General features: G+C 40.0%; 1 protein-coding gene across 4 annotated transcripts in view; it reads right to left on the bottom strand.

The window, feature by feature from the left end:
* Positions 1-427: 427 nt before the first annotated feature.
* LOC309694328 (myosin IXb) overlaps positions 428-13,022 on the bottom strand; it is a 31,446-nt gene continuing 18,851 nt past the window's right edge. The window contains exons 20-42 of one of the 4 annotated variants that reach the window (XM_082514337.1): positions 12,876-12,986; positions 12,635-12,757; positions 12,232-12,381; positions 11,908-12,050; positions 11,053-11,376; positions 9,024-9,102; positions 8,598-8,789; positions 6,580-6,665; positions 6,391-6,470; positions 5,885-6,069; positions 5,435-5,539; positions 5,118-5,288; positions 4,994-5,026; positions 4,796-4,907; positions 4,635-4,708; positions 4,340-4,532; positions 4,033-4,161; positions 3,099-3,204; positions 2,894-3,025; positions 2,672-2,795; positions 2,018-2,115; positions 1,808-1,929; positions 428-1,209 (exon numbers count right to left, since the gene is read on the bottom strand). In XM_082514337.1, the coding sequence (XP_082370463.1) occupies positions 941-1,209; positions 1,808-1,929; positions 2,018-2,115; positions 2,672-2,795; positions 2,894-3,025; positions 3,099-3,204; positions 4,033-4,161; positions 4,340-4,532; positions 4,635-4,708; positions 4,796-4,907; positions 4,994-5,026; positions 5,118-5,288; positions 5,435-5,539; positions 5,885-6,069; positions 6,391-6,470; positions 6,580-6,665; positions 8,598-8,789; positions 9,024-9,102; positions 11,053-11,376; positions 11,908-12,050; positions 12,232-12,381; positions 12,635-12,757; positions 12,876-12,986 (3,141 nt within the window). In that variant the 3' untranslated portion in view covers positions 428-940. Of the gene's footprint in view, positions 1,210-1,795; positions 1,930-2,017; positions 2,116-2,671; positions 2,796-2,893; positions 3,026-3,098; positions 3,205-4,032; positions 4,162-4,339; positions 4,533-4,634; positions 4,709-4,795; positions 4,908-4,993; positions 5,027-5,117; positions 5,289-5,434; positions 5,540-5,884; positions 6,070-6,390; positions 6,471-6,579; positions 6,666-8,597; positions 8,790-9,023; positions 9,103-11,052; positions 11,377-11,907; positions 12,051-12,231; positions 12,382-12,634; positions 12,758-12,875; positions 12,987-13,022 lie in introns of all 4 variants that reach the window. The other 3 variants (XM_082514339.1, XM_082514338.1, XM_082514340.1) reach the window with 3 other exon arrangements.

The raw sequence follows: 13,022 nt of genomic DNA, 5'->3' as shown, positions 1-13,022 counted from the left end.
AGCATTACATTTAAATTCAGCTTGTTATGATTTGACCCGATTTCCAGCTTCATTTTTTTTTTTTTATTCTTGACTTGAGTAATAAAATAATCAAAATAAATTTTTCCTATTAACCTTTAACACATGACAGAAAATAAGTACATTAGTGACTAGAGGATGTTGCAGCACGCTGAGCCTTGATAACATTTGGTTTATTTCAGTCGGTGATATTGGCAAAACTTGTATGATGTCCTAAAATAAAAAAGAAAACGAAATTATAAACAGATGCTGACTTGGTGAAGTTGCACAGCTTTGCAATAGCAAATAAAGTCAGTCAGGTAAACTTAATCAGTCACAGTAGTGTAGAATTAAATCAATATAACTAGAAATACAACTAAAGGGATGTCTTTGTGAGCAGGATGAGAACACAAAATGCAGCACTGAAGTCTTTAGGAGACAGAATCACTTTATGTACAAGGTCAGAAGTTTTCTGGTACAAGCACAAGCTATTTATTCCCCAACAACACACAAGGCATTCATTAGTAACACAGTGATTGAGCTCAGAGTTAATTAGTAAAAGACACTCTTGTGTACTTGAGTGCTCTTTATCACGTTCTATATTTCTTGACGGAGCTCGTCACAAAGAACACGTCAAAAATATCTGCCTTTTATTAAAATCAGAGCTGTACAATTCTGAAATAGGTTAAAAAAATTACACGCAGTATACTGATACAAAGAGAAGTACTAATCCAGATCTGCCATAATAATAATAATAATAATAATAAAACCTCCCCCGAAAGAACAGTCAGCATCATCTCCCATTAAATACATATACATTTTCAAAGCAGTTCATTTCCATACCAGCATGGACAAATCGAAACGTCTACAAAACAAAGCGCACACTTTTTTGTTTCCATTAATACACATTTGGGAATTTTTCAAATTATAACAATTTATGGTGTTATTCTCCGTTTAAATCTTCATCCTCGTCAATGTAAGGGATGTCCAGGTCGTCAGAGCTCCCGTTAAACGTCTTACTGGCTATCTGGGGCGTGCTGGCTGGGGAGGGAGTGTCTTTTCGAGGCTGGATAACATCTGCTTTTTCTCCAGATGTGAACTCTTTCTGTTCATGATCGCGTTGAACCATTAGATGTCTAATTCTCTGTGTCAGGTCAGCAGGTTTGGGAGGGAGGTCAGGTTCCTGGGTTTTCACATGCGTGATTGGTTTTCCTGAGAACACAAACATTACTAAACACACTTGGTATGGCAGATGTAGTACACAAGAGAAGCTCCCGTTTAGGTCATAATTTGTTGACCTAAGACATAATTTTTGTGTTATAAAAAAAAAAAAAGATTTATTGTTAGGGAATTACTGCGATTTATACATAATTCCTCATTTACATGTGTTTCATGGCCAGGCGAGGCCTGTTCTTTTGTAATTTCATTAGAAATGCGGCAGATATAACACCTGAAGTTGGTTCAGTGTTGAATATGTACTTTAAAGCTTTGCACTATAATGAGAGATCAGTGCAAGTGAAAGATACTATCATATCAAAACAAACAAACAAAAAACAACCCCTCCCCCCCTCCCAAAAAAACAAAAGTAAACACACTCTCAGAGTGAGGGAGGGAGGGAGGGAGAGAGAGAGAGCAAAAACTTTAAAGTGGCCAAAACAGACCCCGGACCAGCTCAGTGACATCAAAAAACACAGAACACAGGTTAAGTGAATGGTGGTTTGTGAAAAACAACTTTACAATGTTTAACCAAGTGACAAACTCTCATTGTTACACCCAGAGGAAGGCGAAAATACCATACCTCTTTACTGACCTTCCAAGTCCAGTGTCCCTAGTAGGTCCAGGCTGTCGGTGCTCAACCATGATGAGGAGTCTAAGTTTTCAATGTCAGATTCTTCCTGATCCAGCTCAGGCAACCTGGAGACCAAGTCCAACCTGTAAACAAAAAAAGATATTAACATTCAAATGAGAGAAATAAGAGGAATAAAAGGAGTACAACTAGAAGTAAACATTACTAGCTCACTTTTCTTGCTTGAGGGACTCGATCCTTTCAAGGAGGGTCTTCACCGCTTCATCAGGCTGTGTTTCCTGTGGAACCTTGAGCTCAGACTGTTCAACAACCTGCACAGAGGCCAGAGCAGCATTATTGTGAGCTATCTGTGGGTTTATCTCTCTCTCTCTCTCGTATTTGTTAGTGCTCCCGAACTTTTATAACTTCTACTTAATCATTTACCTACTTTACTTTTTTTGTGCTCAGAACTGTTTGCTAAGGACCATTTGCGCCCGCTATTTTGGAAAATGTCGAAAAATAGGAAGAAAGAGGAACAAGAACGTGATGAGTCGGCGAGCCTTGCTAGCACAATCACAGCTCCGCTAACCGAGAAGCTAGCAGAGCACAAAGCTGAACCTTTGGCAGAAATAAGAGACACCTACAAGAAGTATGAGACCAAATTTCAAGCTGTGTGGGAAGCGGTGGAAGACCACAAACAATGCATCTCGAGCTTGGAGCAGTCACTGAACCCCAGAAAGGACAATTCCAATATGTGTTTCTGGGATAGTTTACTTTTCTCTTTAGCAGGGTCTGTCTTAATGCAAAACATCACCCGGACTGATGCAGTTAAACAAACGCTGTTTGGTGTCGCATTTGTTCTGCTCTTCCTTTGTAGCGTCCTCTCACCGTGGCTTGTCTTCTGAGTCTGAGTTGATTGACAGCCATGGCCTCCGCGTGTTCCAGCTCCTGGATATTTTGCATCTTTTCGTTGTAGCGCCTGAACTGCTCAGTGATCAGGATCTCCACACAACTGTGCAAAACAGTCAATTAATATTATTATTATTTTAGAAATACAGTGTCTAACAAGGACTGTGTAAAGTTGCAGTAGTGCACAATATGATCACTCACAGTGTAGTCCTAGGCACGTCCTTCATACAGAGGAGGGGGTCATCAGAATCAGGTGAACGCAGGATGCAGGGGGCAAACACAATAGCAAGTGCACTTGGTGACATCTTATTGTGCTCTTCGTCCTTTGCAACTCTGAGAGAAACAAACGGGTCAAAATCTCACTGGACTTTCACCACATGACTGAAGAAAAGTCGACTCTGCCTACCTGACAAGGTGAAAGATCAGCCGCTCTAACGTGCTGAAATTAGCAGGAGGAAGTTCTTCGAGCTTTTGGTACACGGCCTTTATTCTCTCTTCTTCCTCGGGTAATTCTGGGGATGAATTAACAGGGGAAATTTTAAATATCTGCACTCACATTTGTTTATATTTGAAAATACTGAAAATTTTAAAGTCACCATTGAAACACAGAGTCAACATGTACATAGTGTCTGTCAATATTATGCAGAATAGTCACACAGTTATAACTGCTATGTTTCTTTTTAAGCAATAACATATACACATAACACGCCACATTATTAGTTACACATGTTCAACTGTTTATTAACACAAATATCTAATTAACCAAATGCACGACAGCAAGTCAATGCATTTAAACATATAGACATGGTAAAAGTAACAAGCTTAAATTCAAACTGAGCATCAGAATGCAGAAGAAAGTAGACTTTGTGGTGTGGTAGTTTGTACCAGACAGGCTGGTCTGATTATTTCAGAAAGTGTTTTATCTACTGGGATTTCTTACACAACGTTTACAGAGAATGATCAGAAACCGAATGAACAGGAGTTCTCTGGCTGAAAATGCCCTGATAAGCATCTCAGAATGCCACACCTACCTGCATATTGTTACCAACTGTGCCAAACGAAGATCACATTGTGTCATTGCTCTTGTGTCAAAAAGCTCAAATCATCTCAATCTGGTTTCTTGAACAGTTAGTTCACTGTACTTAAATGACCTCCACAGTCTCCAGATCTCAATAAAGTGGAGGACCTTTTGGACGTGGCTGAGCAGGTAATTAAAAATGTGGAGAAGCTGTGTGACACTAACATGTAAACATGGAACCAAAGTCTAAGAGGATGTTTGCAGAGAATTAAGGCATTTCTGAAAAAAAAAAAAAGTGCTCAAAGTTTAAACAGTTCCTCACCCACAGCATGCAGAAAGTCGTGGTAGAGGGAAAATGTCATGAGGGGGTCAGGCAGCTCTCTGAGCCAGCGTTTAATCAGGCCTGTGATGGTGTGGATCGGGTAGTTATCCAAACATACTGTCTCAGGATCTGAAGGTAAAAAACAGGTCACACACACACAAAAAATTATACTCAAAAAGAGGTTATTTTAAATGGCTTTTTTTGCCATTAGGTTATGGAGATTTGATGACTTTTTTTTAGAATTTATACTCTTGTAAAATAGTTTTTCTGGAAACTTCGTGCATTTCAACTTTCATTAATTTCTTACTTTTCTGCAGAACCTGGTGAAGCTCCTTCGCTCGGCAGGCCGAGCCCGACTTGCGGTAAATCCCTTCGGTGTAGAGGCCGTTTAGCTCCACGTGCATCAGCAACGTCTCCATCACTATGGGCACGGGGTTGGCTTTACTGGTGAGGGCGCACACCTGCACGCCAAAGTGAGCTGAGGCTGGTAAACTGCCATCCTATCACAAGATAAGAAGAGTAGACATGAGTCTCAAGCAATAAAAGGGAACGTTTTTATACTTATTCTTTCATACTACGATATTTGATTGAAAAATACCTACCTGCCTGGCACACCGTGTCGAGCAGTCCGTGATGATTTTGCTCAGGCATTTCTTGTGACATATCAACTTACACGCTAAAATAAAAACAGGAGGAAAACACAGTCAAATTGAACTGTCTATTGTTTCTTGAAATGCTCATACAAATTGTTTTCTTAACTCACCACTGCACATATAGGCTTTCTCCATTCCCCAGATGTAGGAGCCACACAAGTCACATGACTGCATAATGTTCACCTGGTATGTGCTGAACAGGTGATCCAGAGGACTGTCAAGCTGTAGACACAAGAAATAAAGCAAGATCCCTCATGAGACTCAGCAAGATTCACGAGAAGTAAATTCAATTATGATATTTCACTTACACTTTTATCCTTTTTCCTTCTCTTCTTCAACGTCTAGAACCCAGAAGGGAAATATACATATAAATGAGCTGTACTCTTAAAGTATTTTAGCAACTGAGGATCGACCGAATGCAATAAAATTTACCTTTGCAGGTTCAGACGCTGCTCGTTTCTTTGTGGCCCTGATGAAGCCGTCCAGCACAGACTGGAAGAGGTTTACCACCATTGGAACTTCTCCCTTTTCAGTGGCTCCTGCTAGCGTGTTCACCTTGTTATGGAAGCCTTTCATCAGATCTTTGTAGTGAATCTGGGGCTTCTGAGGGTGCCAACAGAATTATTATTTTCAAGCTATTTGGTTAGTAAAAGTGTAAAAAAAATGAAGATTTTCACAAGGAAAACATGAAAAAGCTGCCTTCCATATTCCTCTGTCATTTGAGCCAACAAGTTAAAACACTGACTGACCTGGACAGAGTACATGTCTTTGATGTTCTCTCTGAACTGCATCGTGGCTGTGAGAAAAATCGTCTCAGCTGGCGACAGATCCTTTCTAGTTTGCAGCTCATTCACCTGATGACAAAGGTGAGGAAAGTGTGAACAACTAGACGTTTTTCTAAACGTGGATAGCTGATATTGAAGCTGAAGACAGGAAATAATGTGCTAAATATGGACAATATTTAGTGCCAAAAAAGGCATTTTTTAAATAACTTGTAAATCTGGTTTTAAAGTTGTGTAAAATAACTGGGCTGGCTATAACTGGGACCCATTTCATGTTGCCCATCTATGTGTACAATGATAATCTACCTAAGAAGTAAGTCCTGAAAATAGCACATTTATGGTATAAATGAGAGAGTCGTGTGGGTTTAAACTCAAGTTAGAAACCTGCTCCTTCTCCCTCTTAAGTTGTGATCTCACCTGATTCCCAAGGAACTCATCCAGGTTTCGTAGCTCCTTGCTGTCAGTAACCTCTTGGTCCAGAGAGGAGTCCCACTGCAACCCCCGTGTGGCACGGCTGATTCGAATGGTGGGGTTACGATTTGATTTCGCACTGTTTTGGTTTGTCGTTTGGTTAGAATGTGAAGTGTGCTTGGAGAAGGTGACTGTTGGCAGCAAAAGGACAGATAGCAATATTAGTAATAACATTACAATAAGATTTGACTTAACTGAAGGTTAAATCCTGTAATTTTAATGAAATGCTCATTTTTTAAAACTATGTTGGTGTAGCAGGAATGGCCATGGAGGAGGTCTTTATCCAACAGTTAAAGCTATAAAACGTATCAAATACAGTTCTAAATCCAACATCTTTTGACTTAAATATCTCCTGCAGCCCATTTAAAGTTTACTACATGTCAGTCATTAAAGTGTCATCAGTGTTGCATTATATAAATACACTGAATCTGCATTTCCAGACTTGTGGTTACCTGCTTTATCTGTTGGAGATTCACTGCTGGGGGATATTCTGGGTGCCATTTTCCTCAGGAATTTACCGAGAGACCAAGTCCTGCAAAAAAGACAACCTGCATAAATTCCATGTAGCAGAATATCAAATTACCACAGAACGTTAATGTTGGATTTTGAATTTTTATAAATTAACTGAGTGAGGGCTTCACCTATCAGGGGTGCTGGTGTCGTGATGTCCTATGCTGTCCTCATTGGTGTTGTGGATTGGAAGGGAGAACGTTGAGCCATCAGTTATCTGAAACACAAAGATTTTAAAAACTGGAGCACAAATTGTGTAAAGAAGCCAACAACAACAAAACAAATCACGTTCTGATCCAAAGTGACAGTCACTCCTTTCCCCCCCAACCGTGCTCCCCTGCTGCGCAAGCACCAATATCATCTTAAAGGCTTACATTTAAATTTACAAGTGCCTCCACCAAACCACACCCAATGCACATGATATAACTGCAGCACAATAGTGACAGTCCATCACCAGCTTCCGTTAAACGCCAAAGAAGAAGAAGCAGTCTTCGGTATCTTAGCTGTGTCCAAGTTCAGAGGTGTCTTTTGCATCTTTCGGAAGTCGCATTTGCAGGTCGATTACGTAACAGCGATGCGACAAAGGATGTCCAAACTCAAAGACTCCTCCAAATGCTGCGACAAATGCGTCCTCCCTTTTACCAGATTTGTGTCGGGTGTCTTTTTGGGTCACAAAATAAACTTTTAAGATATTTTTAGGCGAGAATGTAGCTGTGTAAACTTCAAATATTTGCCCAATTTATCAAGACATCACATATTTGCAAAAGTGCCCTGACGTTTTCGGAGACGTCTGTTACCCACCAGCTCGATAGCTAGCCGGGTGGTTAAGGCTCACTAGAGCCGGTGTTCCAGATTAACTGGCATCGCAGATCAGCTGGCGTTGGTCGAATAGATGTGTGGTAGACTTGCTTTTAAAGGGCCGCTACCGACAAGCCAGCAAATAAACACCAAATATTAAATCTGTGACATTTGTGATATTACCTCAAACACAGTCCGTCAGTCTTGTTGCTGCTGAACAACAAAATGTTTAAAAATGTTGCGAGTTTACTTGGTGATATAGTTACAGTAATCACTACTCCTGTTGTTCATCATGATTTTAATTTTCTTTGTTAGAACAAAGAAATACGTTTGAAATATGACACATTAATATTTCACTGGTGTTGTAACATCACATCCTGTAAGCATAGTCTGCCTTTGTCTTTTAACTTGTGACACATGCTGTACAGGCTGAGTGGCTGCACTTACACCTCGAGCATTCAAATCTATACTATAACTACTGTTATATTGTTCACACAGCTGAATAAACGTCAAACAGAAAACCGATTAAACAGAAGTGTGAGATGGTAGAGAGTTTACTCCAAATTTAAAAATTAAAAGTTTAATAAACTATCATCTTGTCTTTATTTTTAGTTAGCACATACCTTAAACACTTCAAGCTGTAAGCTAATGATAGTTATATAAGAGCACATGCATGCTGGTGCAATAAGCTGTACGTTTTACGTCCAATGGATGATGATCTGATTAGTCGACTAATTGCAAAAATAATCGGTTACTAACAAAATAATCTTTTTGTGGCAGCCCTAATGTTAAGCAGTCGTTAATAGACCAGGATGGCTCTGTAAAGAGGAAATCAACAAGTCATATTTGCATATATGCATTATCAGGGTCAAGGGGAACATATGTTACTTTAATATGTACAATTCCTTATAGTTAAATATTAATAGAAGTTTCAGTCCACAATTAAAAAGACTTGATGATAAGTTAATAAATCAAAACTGATTTAATAATGGCCGCCTATTAAATACTGTATGTTAGTTTGTGTTGCATAACCATAACGACAAGAAGTGACCAAACACACTGACATCAGAGCACATAATAATATTCTTTTCATATTCTAATATTCTGTCCTTGCTGACCCTCTCCTCATTTTGGTCGGAAAGACAAGAAAGATCAGAAATGAGCTTTAAAAACGGGCTTTAATATTTCCCTTCTGCTTGAAAGCAACAGCCCATTTTTCGCTGTCCTGGCCTCCACAGCAGAAATCAGAAGTCCCAGAACAATCCAAGCTATCCAACCATTTGGTACATACACATGCAAGAGTTGCATGCAGAGAAGAGATCTGGTTGGCAAAAAAATCCCTATATCCAACCTTGGATTTGAGGTCCCGGACATCGGCGCTACTGACCAAGCTCGTCAGACTGGCCACACAGGGACTTATGGGCGGCAGTGGAAAGCTCCAGTACTCGCTCTCCTTGGAGCCAGCAAAGTTACACATCAAACCACTGCGGGCGTAGGCTAAGCGCCGCTTGTGTTTCTTGCGCTTGCGGACCCGGACCTTGACCTAATTGGGCCAGGGAAAGTGATGAGGTACGAGGTCTGCGAGACCTCCTTTGATGTGCAAGAAGCCTCCTTTCATGTGTTTTTCACTGTAACATTAGCTCACAGTACACAAAGCTACAACACTATCATACATGCAGCAAGGACACTAACAATCACTCAATAAGAGCACAAAAATAATAAAGACAGGTTAAATTAAACTTTTTAGGTCAATCACTGATACAGGAGCTGATGTTACCTCGTTGACTGAAGATGAGCTGTCAGAGCCTGATGAGCTGATCTTGGAAAGTTCATCTGCAGACATGGACTTTTTGGTGCTGTTTGTAGAGGGAAATAAAAGCAATGAGTGATTGTTTGACTAAATATAAAACACTTTCCAATCATTATTAATAGCATGAGAATCTATACTTTAGGATCTTAAGGCAGAAATACTTATTCAAGATGCTTAAACAGAAAGCATGTCATACAGTTAGACCCATAACTATTTGGACAATGGTATCATCTTTGTAGTTTTGTCTTTTTAGTTTTGAGGCAGACTGTGCAGACTTGCAGCTTTAACTCGAGGGTTGTACCAGTACTATTGTACAGGGTTTAGGAATTACAGCCTTTAAAAAAAACCAAAAAACCAAAATCACAGACAGTCCCCCATTTTCAGAGGCTCAAAGGTAATTGGACAAACTGACATAATTTCAGGTGATTTCATCTGTCCAAAAAAATTTTTTGTCTTCTTTTCCAGAACTGTGCGAGCCCAATCAAGTTTAATGCCTTTCTTTGCCTGAGTGTAAACCCTCTGCTTTTATTACGCCATTCATTGGAAGCAAGTGGCAGAACCTGCTGCTGTTGTGCTTTTTGTTCATTTTACTAACTTTATCTCCATCTAACGTTGTTTTTTTTGGCTCACATTCAAGCAAATGAAGTGGCTGTCTTTTGTTTCCCCCCAGTCTTTCAAAGTCAAGATCTAAAAGCCTACTACTTGTCTTCCTTTGCACTCTCAACGACAGAGAACTTCCAACACCTGATCATCAATGATGATGTGACTGCCCGGAGCAAAGTCTGAAATCCCAGCTGCGATTTGAAATCTGGAGCTGGTCTAACGATCATCGGGGAGCATGTGATCTTTGTGGAATATAAGATGGACCAGCTGTGGTGAGCCGATTAACACCAGAGGGAACAAAGAGTGCAGTTTGATGCGCTTTTCATGAAGACACACTCTCACTTCCCGGACCACAGTGTGACCTTCCATGACTTCAGGACTTTTCAGGGAGACTGGGATGTTGATTGCGTAATAATTTCCTGCAGAAATGCATCCGTATTACTCACTAAGGGAATTTGTCCTTGCTGCTGGTGTTTGGATCTAGTGTGAATCCACACACTGTTTGGATTCCTCTGTCAGGTGATGCGGAGGTCATCCAAATAACTGTGGCTGTGGATAATGACCATCCTCTGCACCACATAGTGGAGATGCAGCTAATCACTTTCTCAAACGTGTTTGCACTGTGCTGCCACAAAGACAGACTCAGAAAACCTTGGTCATACCGCACGCCCTACATTCATTTTGGGATTAAGCTTCTTGCTGAATCATTTAGATTTGGACTCTCTGAGCTCTTCGCTGTTTAACTGAACTCCTTCTTTAGTGTGACTTTCAACTTTCTGAGCAAAGTTTTTTTTTTTTTTTTTAAAGCTGCAGTAACAGACATTTTCCCAGCTATTGTCTCATCTTCACCCTATTCACATTCATGAAGGCGCCTCTTGATTGCAGACCTTGACAATGATACGCCTACCTGCTAAAGAATGTTTTGGACTTGCTGGGTGAGGTTTTTCTTAGCTAAGGAAAAAAACGTGTCTCCCATTTTGGGCCTTTTGGTGTGCTTTGCACTCCCTACTCTTTAAAAATTTATTGGATTTGTTAATGTGGCCACGCCTAAAGTTTCAAAAATCTCTTGGTGGGTTTCTTTTCAGCCTAACAATGGCCTCCTTCACCTACATCATCGTCTCACTGAGTCTCACGATCAGATTTTCAGTGAAAATCTAAAAAAAAAAAAAAGTTAAACACTTATCTGCTTAATTGATCACTGAAGAATGAGGAAACAGGCATCCTATTAAACTTTTACTTTTGAGTCTTTGTGAGCTCAAAGTCTTCACTTCAAAAACATCAATAATAAAATGCACTGTGGTGGTTGCCCAAATTTGGACCTTGGACTGTATTCAAAACATTTTTCTGAGGCCATGTTAGCAGAACCACTGACTGTAGAAGTTGAAAAACTTACTGAAATTTATTTCTCCTATAATTTCTTTGCCGGAGTGCTTCAGAACCTGAATCTCCTGCACTATGTCTGTTGTCCTTCCACCTATCGGCCTTCTCCTTGAATCCCCCGAAATCTTTGTAGCGCTGAAGTGTGTTTCCCTTAGTGTGGCTGGTGGAGTCATTGTTAATGGAAACTAGATCTACAGGGACGGAGAAGGGTCTGGTGAGTGATGGAGGGGATTTGCCTTGACGTTTCTCATTGCCTTTGTCCCGCTGTACAGCAAGACTATTGACTGGGTCAGGCTGCTCCATTTTTTCCTGCCTCTTCAACTCCCTTTTTCTCAAGCTGTTATTAAAAAAAAAGAAAAAGATAAGAGAAAAAAGTGAAATGAATATGAATCCTAACAGTTTTTAACTGCTAAATTCTCATTTTACCTGAAATTTATTATTAAACCAGAGACCATTTTGCTTCCGTAAAGCTATCACAGATACAGCAGATTAGCACATATCCTATTTTGTCCTACTATTATTTAGCCACCAGAGGGCACTGACAAGCATATTTTTCAAATGGTGCATTTCAGCGTACATACCCTGATAAATGCATGCCTTTAAAAATAAACTGGATTGTCAAGGGCATGTGTTTGTGAGCAAACACATATTTCCTTATAGTATTAATCTGAAATCATCTACTGCTTGCTTGCATGCCCTTGAATGCAGCACTCTGCGCCAGATAAATGAGCCTAATGCACTGAGTGTGGGATACATCATCAATTCAAAGAGATCAATCAGTGTAATGCTCACAATCCGAGTAATGGCATATCTGAATAATAACTACAAGAGCTGTTACTCCTGTAATGCACTTCAGCCACATCAGTACCTTTCCCGTCCGCCCCGGTCTTTGGAGCCGCCATCATCCTGCTTCCACTCCGTGTGTTTGGATGCCTCCATGGACGTCCTCCATGCTGCCTGCATCAATGTAGCGGTTCGATTTTGGGTCAGAGAAAACTGACGCCATCTCCTCTGTAAGAGCAGAAATACTATTTTAGCCCTAATCAAGTATGTTTTTGACTTTGAGGAACATTTTCAGTTACTGGCACAGCAAGAAAAAAAAAAAAAGAGCCTAAGTGACCCAAATCTTACTGGCTCAGCCTCAGAGTTTTTTGTTTTTGTTTAGCAGTGAGCATAAACAAAAGTGCTGCACCTGTATGATCATTGTAGCATCTCTTTTGTGCAGAAAGTGGAACCTTATGAGGGACGTGCGGAACCAGCGCTGCAGGGTGATGATGCGGCGCATCACTTCTTTGTTGAGTGTGTCTTGAAGCAGTTGCCGTTGCTTTTCCTTAAGGAAAACCTGAGTAGATAAGAAGATGCCATACATATAATAAATGCAGACACATTTGTGCAGTTAACTCTTCTCTAGATTTTAGCACACACACACCCTGCTTCTCTGACATTTATGCGTGTTTATTAGTTTACTTGCGTCAGAATTCTAAAATGTATTATTGTAATTCTGAAATTGTAGTTATTAACGAACGCTTTTAAAGGGAGACCAGAGGCAATTTAATATGGGGCTGATTGGTTTGAAAAGCGATATTGTGATCTACCTTTGTTTTTCCTATTTGGTAGGTCTTCTTATCCAAAGCCATCCACTCAAACAGTGCCGTGATGTGCGCTGGAGTTGCAGCAGTTCCTTGTGGAAACAAAATCCTAAACTTCTCAACAAATTCCTGCCATTGAGAGAAAAACAGCATCAGAAGATGAAAATGAATGAATCAGTTGTTCCTTTCCTGAGGATGATTATTTATATACATTTATAAGTAGAATCACATTAAAACGAGTGCCCACCTCAAATGTGTATTTGGCACTGTAGCCAGACTTCTGGATGTGAACTATCTGCAGTAAGCCTGTATACCTGATTTGGTTTAGGACAAGTTTATCATCAAAGCACAGCTCCTTCTGTTTAAATAAACAAAAAAACAAAAAAAAAATGAT

Source organism: Aulonocara stuartgranti (assembly GCF_965226115.1).
Source record: "Aulonocara stuartgranti genome assembly, chromosome: 18".
Taxonomy (NCBI): Eukaryota; Metazoa; Chordata; class Actinopteri; order Cichliformes; family Cichlidae; genus Aulonocara; species Aulonocara stuartgranti.
This window is presented reverse-complemented; position numbering and strand designations above follow the sequence as displayed.